Source organism: Agelaius tricolor, unplaced genomic scaffold, assembly GCF_023055355.1.
Source record: "Agelaius tricolor isolate 1412-34295 unplaced genomic scaffold, bAgeTri1.0.p SCAF_2, whole genome shotgun sequence".
NCBI classification, from domain to species: domain Eukaryota; kingdom Metazoa; phylum Chordata; class Aves; order Passeriformes; family Icteridae; genus Agelaius; species Agelaius tricolor.
In genome coordinates, this window is record NW_027269262.1 from 39,219,986 (window position 1) to 39,235,527 (window position 15,542).

Genomic DNA, 15,542 nt, shown 5'->3' on the forward strand with positions numbered 1-15,542 from the left:
ATAATTTTGTTTATTCACTTTGTGAATAAACACAAAGTGAATTTAGTTGTGATTGTGAGTAGTGAGCAAGAGACATATAGAAAAAGAGGTTGTTACTTTTGAAATTATTCCCTTAAGCTCCAGATTCTGTTGATACAACTTAATAATAATAAAAAAAAAGTATTGCTAATTACTGTAAGAAATACCACTTTCTGTTGTGCTTATATGTACTAGGTCAGATTTACAGCACTTGGAATAGGATCAGCTCTTACATCTCTTGAAATAGGATGTATTGCTTTAGCAGAAAGCTGCCAGAATATTTCAGGAGGCCTGTGGGGAACGGTGATAAACATCCTTCTGGATCAATCTGAATGTAGCATGGTACGCAGGGAGGTATGTTTCTTGTGTCCTTCTGCTGTGTTAGATTGTCAATTTGTAGATTTTGATTGTGGAGAAAAAAGATTTTTTATTTTTTATTGTATATATCTATTATCTGACACTGCACAACATCTGCTGCTTTGTAAGTTAAACACTACCTGATTAATATAAAGATTTAGCTGCTTATTTAGGAATTGCATAAGAAGGAGCAAATACAGATTACTTATTTCAAAACAGAAATGACATAAACAATACAAGTGAACACATAAAAGCTTCTAAGGCTTACTCAGTAAGATAAATAAGTTGCTAAAGCATAACTAATCAGCCTGATTTTAATTGCTGCTTTGTAACATTTATGAATGCTTTGGTACAAACTCATCACCTGATCTGCAGTAAATATGTGTTCATTGCAGACATGAAATATCTAATTTGTCTAGGCACTAAGGTTTACTGGTGAGAACTGAAGGTCTGTACTATGGTAGAACTACACATAGCATTGTATATTGATGAATTTAAGATCTGTACATTTTATTTGTGATTTTTTACAGCTCTAGTTGTAAAGTTTTCCTTCTGTTCTAATCAATAAGAAAGAAAAGCTCTTACACTTGGTGACTTGTGTTTTTCCCAGCTCTACTGCTTAACTAATTTTATTTTCCAAAGTAATATTTGAAATTATGTCTCAAAATGCCTTTGATAATGTATCCTTCATTATTTTATTTAACTCCAAATTATTGTCTCTTAATGATATTCTCTTAAGATTCACATCATTGACAAAAGATTGACAAAATATAAAACAAGGAATTTCAATCCATGCACAGACATGTGAAGTGTGTGTAATATAAATTAGAAAAACAAACGTGCTATGTATTTGTAGAAAGGAAAATATTTTAAACATGTCTCTGTCCTAATGGGTTTGCATTGTCCCAATTATTTTTTAATAATTAAAATCCCCAAAACATAAGGACAATGGAGTGACTAATTATAAACAATTATCTAGGTTTTTCTGTTCAGGAATTTTTCCCCTGGTACTTGTAATGCTTGTTCTGTACAATTGACTGTGCTGGAACAGTGATGAAAGTATTTTATAAATAAATTTGTTTCCTTGTGGCTTCCATCCTTGTCTTTTTTATACCAGCCTGCTCTTGGGCCATGCTCTAATGACATCTCTTGTAAGTGAAGTTTGAGGGCTTTGAAGATATATCCTTCTAACTATTTTTTCCCAGCATGAACATGAGAATTCTGTGTATTTCAACATATATCTGAAGCAGTGGAATAATATGTAGACAGTACTCTTCAATCTGATGTGGCTTTTTGAACTGTGATGGCTAGATGGCAATATTGATGCTTTAATTTCTTTCAGGCTGCTTTTATTCTACAAAATCTGCTTGTGATTCCAATCCCTACAGAAGACATGAAAGATTGTATTTGGCAAGTGAGTGAGTATTAAATTTGTTAACAAAAGTCATGATGTCGCAGAGAGATGTCATTTGATATGAAAAGTTGTGTCAGAATACCTATAAAATATGAACTTAAAAAATTACATGTCTAAGGTTACATTTTGGAAAGAGAAATAAATGAATAGACAAACTTCTCTCAAACTTTCAGCAAGCTCAATAAAACAACCAAATTTAGATTACATGTATGTTGCATTGCATGATTGTATTACCTTTGGGTTGCTAGGAAACTTGCTTACCTATATGGTATATCATTAATGTTTTAGGATAGAAATTGATAATTTTTTTTACTCACACTTGAAATGCAGGTAAAACATGATTTGAGGTGCATGAGGAAGAGGAAATTCGGTTAATGTTATGTTTATAAAATGTTTTGAAAGAAACATGAAGCAGTTTGTCACTTAGGTCAATTTAAATGCTTCTTGAAGACAACCACTTTCTCAAAGCAAAGGGAACTCTAGACCAGGTTGCTCAGGGCTGTTTCCAGTTGGATTTTGAGTTTCTTCAAGAGTGGAGACTCCACAGTCTCTCTGTGCAACTTGTTCTCATGTTTGGCTACCCTCAGATAGAGAGGTTTTTTTCTTAGGTTTAAATAGAATTTCCTTTATTTTAGTTTTTGCTCAATGCCTTTTCTTCTGTCACTGGATACCAGTGAGAGGAGTCTATCTCTCTTTACCTTCTCTTATCAGATATTTTTTAAATTGATAAGATGCCCTGGAGACTTTTACAGTTCTGTTCTTGAGTCAGTCATCTTATTTTACTCTCAGCAAGTCTGGTTCATTGTACATCAGGATATTTGGATCTTAGCTTGCAATTTTTAAATTTTTTTGTGACCTTCATATCTGTTTTTAATGTCTGTCTTGCTCCTTTCAGTGTGTGAGATTACCTATATGGGAACAGTGTATATTAGTTTTTGAAGAAATTTGCAGACACAGCAATATTATTTTTAATCTGTTCCTTTCTGCAAAAGATCAAGTTAGTGCTGAAAGGCATTCCAGCTGTTTTACTAGGATAAGTTATCTATGATTCAGCTGCACCCAAAATTGATTATGCTATTTCTTGGAGTTGAATTGTACAGAATGTCTCATCTTTTCTTTACATGTAATCATAAAAGAAGATGTGGAAGCAATTTTACAAATCTGGCCCTTGTTTCAGTCTTACTACTTCTAATTTATCAATATAAATAGTAATTGTCTAAATTCATAATAGTAGGGGGTATCAAGAGGGCAGCCATTGTAGCTTTTCAATATAGACTCTATTAAAAGTTGCTTTTTAGCCTTTTATAAAAAAATTCAATTACTATGGTGAGGTGACAAAAATTGAATCCAGTTGCACAATTCTGGATGAATTCCAGTGCAATTAAAAGAAGCTATGAGTCAATGTGATTCTTATTAAGAACTGCATTTAATGGAAATTGCTCATCACTTAAAAAGTGTTCATGCTGAAAGATGTTATCAAACAACACTTCATACTTACTGGTAAATTAAAACTGTTCAAAATAAAAACAACAATTAAAACTGTAACATACCACCAGGATAAAATTTTATATTTCAGAGTAACTTTTTTCCTTTGTACTGAATAACATGATTTGTCTGTTTCCTTTAGTGCCAGGAAGAAAAGGAGGGCTATTAAATGGATCTTGGTGAATAGTAGGAATACAGTGCTATAGCCAAATTAGAACATTCCTATTTTATTCCTTAGGCAAATAGGACTGGAAAAAGAAATATAAATAGAGTTTGCAGGCCAGTATCTTCATGAGAATGTCTCTAGTGTTACTTTTGTCTAGTTGATCTGCTTCATAATATTTCATTTTGCTATGTCACTTTAAAAATTTCCTACGCCGCTCTTTAGTCATGAGTAAAGTCAACCTGTGTAAAGCACTCTAAGAGTGCAGCAGCAGACTGTTGTATAAAGATTGCTGAAGTCAGAGCACTCTGTCAATGTAACTGATGAGTAACTCTTTCAAGGCCCCCCCATTGTACAATAAAGGATCTGGCATGGCTTTTGAAACTGGCAAAGACAATCCTGGGCAGTAAAATGTGGACTAAATTTCTCAGTATTTCCTAAGTTTGCACTTGTCATAGTCAATACAGTCTAAGTCTATTGCTGACAGTGTAATGAATAGAGTTTTATAATTCATCATAAATAGTTTACTTGAAATGCTACATTCTGCCTCAAACTGTTCATCATATCTCATTCTCCACTAGCTGGTGTAAAAGGCAAGTAGTGAAAATAGTTTTTGTATTACAGAAACCAAAGAGAATGAGAGTAAGAATCTAAGATTTTGGTGATATCTTGTAATACAAAACAGTAATACTGCTTCTATTGTATCTGGTTTTGGGTTTCAGGTTTTTTTACTGGGAAATAAGCTTGTATCCAGTGTAAATGAAGGGTTTGAGGAAGAGTCCCTTGAGGATAAATAGTGTTTTCAAATTACTTATTTTCAGTTGATCCAGCTCTGTTCTCTCCTGACTGCCAAAGAAAGTTTCTAACTAGCACTGCAAGTTTTTCTTTCCATAATTTTAACTAATGTATTTTTGAACTACTGCAGGGTGCCCTCTAAAACTGCCTTCCTGAATGTAATTGATTTGAATTTTTGAGTTCTTCTGCCTTCTTTGCATTTCTGATTTTTATGGTCAGTCTAAACCAGATTATGTGTAGCTTAATAAAACTTTTTGGGTTTTGTGTTAACATGGAAAACACTGAAGAAATATTTAACAAAGGTAGTCAACTTAAACTGTTTAGTTGAAATATGACTAGAATCCATTATCTTAAGGTATAAATCCACTGCTCTAGCAAGTTTTCCCTGATGTCAGTATTTAAAAAGAAATAATTGAAAACCATACTTCAAAGAGAATTTTTTTTGGTTATGTCTTGTTTTCTACAGTAATCTTTTTTCACAGAAGATTGACATAGCTAGATGTAGTATAATGACAGTATACTTTAGGGCAGGAGGACTAGAGGACTTTTTCAGGATATTTAGTCTTATCTAAGTGTTGTTTTTGCCTAAGGAAAACTTTTTCATTGCTTAGTACCTGTAAGTAGAAATAAATGAGACATTAAAATTGTAAAGTCTACTGATACATTTACTGTCTTGAAGCCACTCATTTACAGCTTTTCATGAGTTGTTACTTAACTGTTAGCACACTTATCAGGACATAAATAGCTGTTTGATTTTGCTAAGTCATGACAGCTTTTGTAAAATATAATGATTTAGCTCAATGTTAAAATCTTAATTTCATTTTTGGAATTTATTAGTTACAGCCTGTAAACCAGTGTAAACACATATACACAGCATTAGCCTTAGTTAGGGTGGGTTTTTTTGACAGTTCGTTCTATGTAAAACATTTCTTTAAAGTAATGATGTCTGTGAATTTAATGTCTTCAGGGTCCTTGTGTGCATGATGAAGAATCTGGCCTCTCTCAGACAGGAATACCTGCTCTTAAAGCCCTTTTGTATCACTGCCAGTTCTATGAACATGTGAATCAGATGGTGAAACACTGTTACCTGGGATGTTACATGTTCGATTTGAATTCTTACAAGGAAGACAAGCTCAGCATAGAAAAAGGTGGTATAACTGGTAAGTGATGTTGATGTAATCTTCTGGTATTTGAAACCTTCTTAAATAAAGTTGTTTTGAGTAACTTACCTCCAATAATTCTGTTCCCCTCTTAAATAAGAGGGGAACAGAATGTATATAAACCCTGCACTTAAGTATGTTGTGAAGTCAAAAGATTGCTGTGAGGATTTAAGTAGATAAGTCTCTAATTTAACATAGCTTGGAAGAAGTTCTGAGCTGTTATTTACATCTTCAGAAAGTTGAAAATGGAAAAGACGTAATTGGTTCTGCAGTAAATTTTCTTGCAAAATATTGGGGATAAAATACTTTTAACAATTTCCACTTTATGACATCCAGTCAACTTTCCTCCAAGGAAAATTTGGGAAAAATAAATAGATTAATTTTCCTTAGATTCCTGTTTCTTCATGTGTTCAGCTTCAAAGTTGCATGAGTAGGAATGGACTCTAATAACCCACATTCTAAGACATTCAGATATAATTTAATTCCTAGACTGATGAAATGTAATACTCAGATTGGAGTATTATTTGTGTATTTTTAACTTGTATTCCCTTGGAATATCTCAGCTCTAACTTTTATATTTACTAATAATTTATTGAACAATATTTCTAAGGCTCACTATGATGCATTGTGGAGACAGACTTCCTTGTCCAAATAGATCTGATGATTGTAAGTTTAGAAAGCTAGGGGATTTTTCAGAGATCAATTAGTAAAAGCTGTCACAGGGCAGAAAATTAATGAGCGTTTTTTTTCTTTTCTTACCTATTTTTGTGGGCCTAAGTTTCCATATTTCCATCTTTTAAGGCTGCTGATTTAAATAGTTCTTTTTAAGTCTGTGTCATGGGTGGAGAGGGAGCTTCAGACAAAGTTGTTTAGGGAAGCCCTGCCACTGAGTCACAAGGTGCAGGAAGGACCCCTTTGCTCTTTAAATGTCTTCTTAGAGAGGAACCTAGACCCAGACTTTTTCAGTGGTTTAAATCTAAGGAATTGTAGAGATGTGTTTGAACCTTTGTCTGACTTCATGTTGGGGGATTAAGGGTAGCAAACCAAATATATTTATGTAAAAATTAATGACTTACTATGATAAATGACTAGACAAAAAGATCATAATCAGAATTATTTACTCCACAGTATAGAAGGTAAAACTGCTACTCCAAAGGGTATTTTAGAAAAACCTGCTGTTTGTAAGTGGGACTGGACTTTTCCAGAGTTTAAAGTGATTGACTGTCAGTCATATGTCTCAGGCCAGCTGGGCCTTAGAATTTTCAGATAAGAAGTGGCAGACATGATAAAGTATCCTTCAACTCTCTATTAGGAGTTTAACTTTTGGGATTGATGAGTCAGGCTGGTTTAGTATAATTCAACACCAAAAGCAGCATGACACCCCCTCTCGGTTCACCACCTTCAGCATTGCAAAATAAAATATTGTTTGAGTTGTTTTGCACATTCCAGGCTGAGCATCCTGCTGGATTCTGCATTTATAAAGCTGTTCAGAGGCATGAACAGAAGAGGAATGTTACTTCCCCAGCTAAGTTATGACTTTATGACAGACCCAAGGAAAAGGAGCATTCTTAGTTAACTAACCAAGAGAAATACCTCACCAGTACACAAAATTCCAGCCATAAAAGTCCTCAATTTCTTCAGTGTCTGCTTTTTTTTATCTATAAGTGTAATTTTTCAATCCAACCCATTTTACTGCTCCCATGGTCCTCTAATATGTGCCTTTTGGTAGTTCTCTTAGCTCCTGTAATGTCATATCTAATAGTAACTGAAAATGTAGAATGGTACAACTTTTCAGTGAGCAGTTGAGATACATTTTATTCAGTCTTTGCAAAGCAAAGCCAGAAAATACAGTATTTCAGGAATAAGAAACAGTATTTTTGTTTCTTAGAAAGGGGACAACAGGACCTAAACCTTATTGGGTTTTTCCCTATGTAGTTTTCTCATATTTTTTAGGAATGTATAAAAGTCATCTTCAATGTAATGTTAAAAATAAGATAGTTCAGTTTAGTAATTATTGAGGATACGTGAAGTACATCTACTTTTGCAGGTTTGCACTCTGTGTAGTCTAACTTTATTCTTTGTTATTTTCTTTTCTAAATATATGACAGCTTCAAAAGTATTACTGACAGATTTGTGCTATAACATTTTTGGCACTTTTTATTCTGAAACAGATTTACATAGTAATTCTGTCTTTGTTGTGTTTATGAATATGGGTCCTCTTGAAACTATTTCTCTTAAAATGGGAATTTGAAGTTTTTTGAAGACAAGGACATCAGTTTATTATGTGTTCTTGAGACCCTAGTAGAGTACTTCAATATTTTGTACTCTTCCATTTTAACTAAAATGAAATCTGAACTATTTGAAATGACTGAAGGCCATGCAACTGCAGTTTGAGTGTAGTTTTTTTCTAGACTACTTTAGCTTGGACTGAAAATTTTTTATTTCTGTTTATTCAGGGAATTTGATGTGTAAGATTTCATAGATACTATGTGTGAAAACTTGTGTTCTGAGATCTTCAGAAGGATAGCTGTGGTTGGCGATTTTTTTCACTGAAACAGTCCTTTAAAAAACTTGTTACAGTAATTTTGATTATTATTTTTTTGCCCTACAGATTTTGATGATTCTCTCAATCTTTGGAAGGCTCCACCTAGTCAGAGAAAATCTTCACATTCTCACTCAACATCTGAAACTATGGTAACTCGCAGAGTAATTATTCGTTTGAAATATAAAGTTGTTTGTGAACCGCTTTCAAGAAAATTAGCACTCTTAAAATTGTTAAAAAAAATTCCAGCAAAACTCAAAACCTGAAATCAGTCAGAAATTAGCTGTGAAATTAAGTTGAAATTTACTCCAATATAGCTTTAATATGCTGAAAAAACCCTTTTGTGATTCTTAACCTGAGCAAAAATAAATAAGGTAGCTTGCCTTGACTAGCTAAATGCATAAGGCAGTATTGAATTCTATAGCTTCCCACAACAAGACATATTCTCTAGAGATTACTCTGTAATTGGCTTTATTGACAAAATGCAGTTGTCTCCATTTCTGGTTGTCACTTCTGTTGCTTTTATCCAAATTGTCTATTCAGAGTGAACCTGTGTTTACACAACACAGCTACAGAACTGGATCAATCAAAGCCACATAAATACATTAGCTATTCTGTGCCACAATGAACTCTGGATTCTGAAAATGCTTTTGTAGAATTTAAAAGTGGCACAAATGCTTGCAGACATGGAAAACAGAAAGCAGGTGGCTGCTTGAAAAATTCATTTCTGACTATGGCGATGTAAAGCTGTACACATGTGCTGTCTTTCAAGATGGCAAATGCAGAGGAGAAATTGAAAGACATTCTTTCAGATCCAGAGTAGATTTGCAATATTAGTTCAGGCTGTGAAGGAAACTTTTATAACATTCATTAGTTACCTGATAAAAATAATGTATTTTTCAAAGACTGCAGTATACATCCAAGAAAACTGACATGTTAGACTGAAATTTATTTCTTAGTTTCATATTCAAAAATTTTTCATTTATGAATGACCATCTAATCTATTACTGAATCCAGAATATCATTGTTTAGAAGTTTATTTTCTCTTAAACAGATGCATGTGTAGATATGACAAAAGTTGATAAATCACAAGATCCTATATTTTTTCTTGACAAAAATTTCTATGCTCAATTTTTCTGTGGAACATGATAAAAATAAAAACAGAAAAACCAGTATTGAAATTTTGTCTCAAAAGTATTACACAAGTATAATTTCCATGTTCTTGTGATTCTCTGTTATAAATTCATTGCTGTCTAGTACTGATAATGCTATCTTGCATGTTTTTAGTAATTGAGGAAAAAGTGCACTTTAGTTGTAAACTTATTTCTCATTTTCAGAAATTTTATTAATTAATTTTATTTTCTATAATGAAGAACAACCCCCCAGCCCCTTAGGGTTATTTTATAAACAAATATTCAAATTTGAAGATCAAAACTAAAAGAAATGAAAGTGCATGTAAATCAGGAAGTACATGCAATCATGATTGCTCCTTAAAAACTATTTACATAAGAATCTCAGATTTTTTAAAAGCAGTTGTTCCTAGATCACTTTTTACTGAATAAATTGAGTGGCACTTACTTAGAGGAATGAAAGTTGACCCAATTTCATCTTGTTTTGTTCACATTACTTGAAGACAAAATTAAACTGCAGCAGTTCTTATTGTGCTTGAGTTTTTATGAAGAATTGGAAAAGTTCATAACGTTAAATTTCTTCAGCTTCAGTAGTTAAAAAAAAGATAAAATAATTTGGAATCTACTAGATCAAATTAATGTATCATATTTTTTATATGTAAAGTGGCAACATAGTTTAACACAAAGACTTTAGCTCTACTATTCCATTCACCAGACACATAACTAATTAACAGTGGAAGGTACAGTGTAGTACTAAGCTACACTAATTTATATTAGTCTTCCACATATTGTAGACTTCATACTTGCTAAGTTTAGGGTCTTACAGCTAACCATGTGAGTTTTATAGAAGTTTGTGTTTTGTTTTGTTTTCCTTCTTTCCCTGACATGTATGAAGATTCTTAGTCACACTAAGACTTTGATTGTCATTGCTGGAAGTTAGTTTAATTTCCCTTTATCCTTCAGTCCTTCATGGGCATTTTTAGCAGCTGTAAACTTCATTTAGTTTTTTTATTTACTAAGTTTCTTACCTTTAAAAAATGCCAGTACTGACTTGCAGCTTGGACATTTTCAGTATAGCAAGATGTAGAGGTCTGATGTCCCAATGCCACTATTAATTAGGAGAAAAAACGTGGATGAGCATAACTTTGATGGAGGCTGATTGTAAACTCTATTTCAGAGGGCAGTTAGCTAAGTGTGTATCTAGTGAAATTAGGAAATACTTCTGAAAACTTATCCTGAAATCTCAAGCTTTTGTAATTTAGTCCTACATAACTTCAAACTTTTGGGTCACAGTTTGGCCCAATTTCTGGTTCGATGTATGAATAAAGAAATATATTTATGAAGGCAATACAAAAAAAAGTTTGTAGAAGTTTATTGCTATATGTTGATGGTGCTGGGAAGAAACTTATTCCAAGCCCACCAGATGGCATGCTTTCCCCATCACAGATGGAAAGGAATCTGCAGGCCTCACTGAAGAGACAAATGTGTTTTAGGTGTGTGGCACAGATTTGATGAAAACACACGCAAATACTTGAGAACAAGCAATCAAACCAAGTAGAATTGTTTCTATTCAAAACTCTTCTCTCATATTTTAATAACAGAAAAAAATTGATCTAGATATGTCCATATTGTTTCCTATTCCTAACATTTTATTAGTTTTCTCTTCTTCTGTAACCAGTACTTTATTTGAGCTGTCTGCTATCATGAGCTGATTTCACAGAGAGCCATATGACCGTAACTGAAAGTTGCAACTAAATTACTTTTCGGCTTTATCTTCTTTCCTCCATCCCCAATTATTTTTCCCAAATTTGCAGAAAAAAAATTGATAGAAATTTTGCAGAGACCATAAGTAAAATTTTGTTCATTTTATAGAGTAAAGAATAGTCATGTAGGGATGAAATCAATGGTTCAGTGTAACAGAAAAAGACAGAACTGGATTGTCTGTATGGTGTTAACTCGTGTGCACTGTATTTTGTGTCTTTAATATCCCAGTGGATTACAGATTTTTTGTCAAATTTATCTTTATTTTTCTGTGAACTGGAATGTGGATACTGCAAAAAGGCTATCACTCTGAGATTGTTAATAATCTTGGTCTTTTATGGAATGAATAGTTTAAATGTTAACTCAGGTTATCATTAGAGAAGACAAATCCTTACTCTTGTTTTAACCAACATGTTTGGTTTACGTTTCATAGATATGATAAGAGATCACCAATGTGCACAGAGATACCGACTTGCTTTACACTGCATAAATATGCTAGGGCTGTTCTGTGTCCAGGAAATCTTAGCAAAATGAGCAGTTATTTAAAAACTTGAGCTAAAAATGATGTGGGCTAAAGATCTACAGACATCTCCCAGACAGCTTTAAGTCATGGCCATTCTTTCCTGTGAAATCTTCTTGCTATTTTCTATAAAAATGTGTGCTTTATTTTCTGGAACTGTGGTTACCAGAGTGCTATACAGTTAAGTGATTTAAACCTTTGAAAAGGGAACTGAATAGAATTAATCACTGCAAGCCTATTAAAGCAATGCCAGAGGGATTTTTGTACTAGAGGTTAAGAAAAGACCTTTTATTCCTATCTAGCAGATAAATGGCAAAACCCTCACATTTCTCCTGTGTTTCCACTCTGACAATTTTTGTATTCTTTTGAATTAGTTCTAATCTGCACTTGTCAGCTCCCTCTCCACACACACAGAACCTTTTCCCCTATTACACCCCCTTCCAAAGTTTCTCTGTTAAGCAACACAATGCTTCATTGCTCCCAGGAACAATATGGTAGCAGTAGTAAATATCCTTTACTAAATACTGTGTGCCAGACTTCCAGTTCATCCTTATCAAAGGTGACTTATAGAAGTGGCAATATTTTTTTTTTCCCTGGAAGGCAGAATAGTATGGAAACAACTTCATTGTGTTACTGTATGTTTTCTGTTATGACAGCAGAAAATGTTGGGGTTTAACCTCTTTCCCACTGTGATGCAATTAACAATAAATGTTCCTTTGGTGCAGGAAGATGATATTTTTCTAACCAGCTAAAGCTTTTGCTGATTTTTTTTTAATAATTTTTTTTTTTACGTAACTGAGAACTATTTGTTTTCTTGCCCAAAGTATTTGGAGAGTCTTAGAGAAAGAACAGTTGTATGAAAAGTTGTATGAGGTAGCTGATGCTTTTTACTAATATGTGAAAGGTTGTATAATTCATAATCGTATTTGTAAGATGACTCTCAATATAGTTAATATAGTTACTTGTTTCAGAAAAACCATATGGACTGATAGAAATTGCATTTTGGGTTTGTATTATTTAAGGAAAAGTGTTATGGTTTTTCTCACCTATTAGAATGCTTGGAATTGATGTGTAGTGCTGAAAAAATGCAGAATTTGCCATGTGTCATGATAGATTAGCTTAATATAAATAATGGATTTCAGTAATTATTTAAATTACCAAGCATAGAACTTCAAGTAACTTTTTTTAAATTGGCAAATATGCTTTTTAGTTGTGCAATCAAAATTGGATTTGAATTTCAATCACTCAGTACAGTTTGGTGCTGCATTTTGCTAATAAGAAAATAATTTAGGCAAGCATTGTCCTAGTGTTTATGTGATCCAAGCTCTATGTGTTTTGGACATTCTATGTGCTCTATATGCTCTATCTATGTGCTCTATATTTTGGACACTCTGTGAGCTCTATGTGCTCCCTGTGTTTTGGATGCACCCCCAGATCTTACTGTAGCTTTTTTTATGTGTTACAATAATCCTCTGACTTTTCTTGAGGAATGACTGAGCAGACTTAAGAAGAAAGACTCATGGTTGTAGGATGTACAATAGTGAGACCAGAGGAAAATGCAGGAGAAAAGGAAGTTGCAACATGGAGGTTGCAAGGATACAATAGCTAGGAACAGAGTGATCTGTGATTTCCGTCCCTGCACCCTTTTTGTCTGTTAAGTCACTTTTAACATTTCCTGGCGTAAAAATATATTCCAAGTGTTGGAAACCTTTTAGATATTTCAGTCTTCCTTAGAAAGCTCACTGTGAGGAAAATTCTAATAACACCCTTCTTCAAGTTGTAACTCTGTTGGGATTTCGTTGGATTCTCCTACATTCTGTATTCTCTTCTTTATAGAGTTACACTCTTGAAGAAAATTGTCTGATATGACTATTCCATCTAGAAAATAAAAACCAGAAGTGAAAGAGTGACTTGACATGATAGATACTTGTCCTGTGCTCTGAAACAAGTTACAGGTTTTGTTGTGTCACAAAACCACATCATCTAGGTGGATTCTGGGTCTTCTGATCTCAGGCTTGTGGTTTTAAACACAGTAGCAAGAACGTTAGGAGCTTTTGAAAACACACAAAATTCATATTGTAAATAATGCAAAATGGGTAGGGGGAGTGTAATATTCTGTCAGTAAAGTTATCTACTGTCATTTAAACATCTCGTAGCTGCACTATGAAATGAATACATTTAAGGATCACAGGATTAAGGTTAAGAGAAGTACCCAGAGTTCAGAAGACTCAGGGACATCAACTTTGACTGATGACAAATGCAGTTGTGATATTTTTATCTGAGTGTGTTCTGGTACAAAGGGACAAGCGCTGATGTTCTCAGTAGAGCAAATAGTCCATGAAAAATTTGAGTTTAAATGCTTCAGTAATGTCTTGCTATCTTTATCCAAATGTAGGTTGAGTCAATTATATGGATGAAAAAGAAGGATGAAGAGAAGGAATTTCCAGTAACATGGGCATTGATCAGTTTTTGAGTGAAATGTTTCAGACTGTTCATATTGCCCATCTTTTAATAGTTTCAGTTATTGGGGTTTTTATCATATATATATACACACATAGTGGACAAAATATAATCAAATTGATTTTGAACGGTAATGTTTACATTGTATTTGGTTTTGTTGGTTATGATGTGTTGTTCCCCCTTCCTAAGCAGAATATAAATAAAAGACTAGTCTGTAAAAGCTGGAGTCAACTGGTTCCTTTTTATGGCTTTCTAGATTCTGTCTGCATCACCATCACTGGGGAGTGTTACTGAGCTTCAGGCAACAGCTCCAAGCTCAGCCAGTTTTATTCCGGAAGCTGTGGTTGATCGGCTTACAGCACAAGGTAAGTCAGGCTTGAGTCTTGTACCTGATGTAAATACAGTGTATTAACCTGCCCATAATTCAGTGTTTGTCCATGCTGTGCATTGTACAGCTTGCATGTTGCTGGAGCAGTTGATGCTTCTAGTGGTTGTTTTAGAAGACAAATATTAAACACTTCCTTTAATATGAGATTTCACAGAAGCAAGTGAAAATGGTACTGCTTGAAATGCAGCTCAAGACTTCGGTTCTCTTCCTGGCATCTAGTCATGCTTTCAACACATCAGTCATGATAGAGCTGTCTTATACATACATAGGAGTGTGTATGAACATACATGCACAAAGATCTGTATATAATTCTCTTTATATGTAGAAGCATAAAAATTAATGTAATATTAAAAATATGTTTATAATCATGTATGTAGAGAGAGCTGTGTACAAATAAAAATATTTTTCTTTTAAAGAAGGGACTGGTAATTTGTGTCTTTCCAAATTTGCTAGTGTCTTTCCAAATTTGCTAGTTATCTTTATTTAATGCCTGGTAGAGGGAACATTTTATTTGGGAACCATTTCCTGTATCTGATTTCGTGGGTTTTTTTTGTTTTGTTTTGGGTTTTTTTTGCCAATCATTCTTGAATATACAATTTAAATACAGGGAGGACTTGGATATTTTATGAAAAATACAAGTAAACTCAGTTGATGTAACTGCTGTAATTTAACATTTTGGTTGTTTTCGGGGTTTTTTTTTTTCAATACACTCTAGGTCAAAGTGATACAACCATAACAGAATCTCCAAGTCAACATGATTCTGCCATGTCTGCTGCTCTGTCTAAACAATGCACTGTAGTCACACCTGCCCTTTTGTCAGCTGTTTGCAGCCTTCTGCACAATCTGCTGTTTGTCATGCCAAAAGATACTGGAATTGCCCTTCAACAAACACATTTGCTAACAACTCTCAGCAGGTATGAAATCAATAACTGTTGAACTACAAACAAGGTGTAGCAATAGATGCTTAAAAAGTCTTCGAATGAGATCTACCCATGTTTCTTACTAAAACTGTTAAACATATTGGTCACTTCTTGCTCCTGAAATGTTCAATTTATTTTATTAAAAAGATACAATCAGTTGAAGAAATTAATCAGAATTATTTCTTTTTTTTTTTCATAGAATAGGTAGTCATATTGGTGATTCCATTTGTGGTGTATGTCTTATATAGGACTACTGTGTTCCTCTCATGATGGTTTAGGGTTTTGTCAGGTATTTGGAATTGCATATCATTTCAGCTCATTTTGTTTTTCTTCCTTGAATTGTATCAAATATTTTGAAGATGAGCCAAGGATTTTCACACTGAAAGAGAGTAAATAGAACTTGCCAAATTTGGATGATGGATCCTAGTA

The 15,542-nt window shown here is 33.6% G+C and overlaps 1 protein-coding gene across 1 annotated transcript in view; it reads left to right on the forward strand.

Moving 5' to 3' along the window:
* RTTN (rotatin) overlaps nt 1–15,542 on the forward strand; it is a 79,411-nt gene that overhangs the window by 40,407 nt on the left and 23,462 nt on the right. Inside the window, exons 31-36 of the mRNA XM_071456530.1 lie at nt 214–372; nt 1,718–1,789; nt 5,200–5,392; nt 8,004–8,086; nt 14,062–14,170; nt 14,909–15,107. Of these exons, the coding sequence (XP_071312631.1) occupies nt 214–372; nt 1,718–1,789; nt 5,200–5,392; nt 8,004–8,086; nt 14,062–14,170; nt 14,909–15,107 (815 nt within the window). The remainder of the gene's footprint in view (nt 1–213; nt 373–1,717; nt 1,790–5,199; nt 5,393–8,003; nt 8,087–14,061; nt 14,171–14,908; nt 15,108–15,542) is intronic.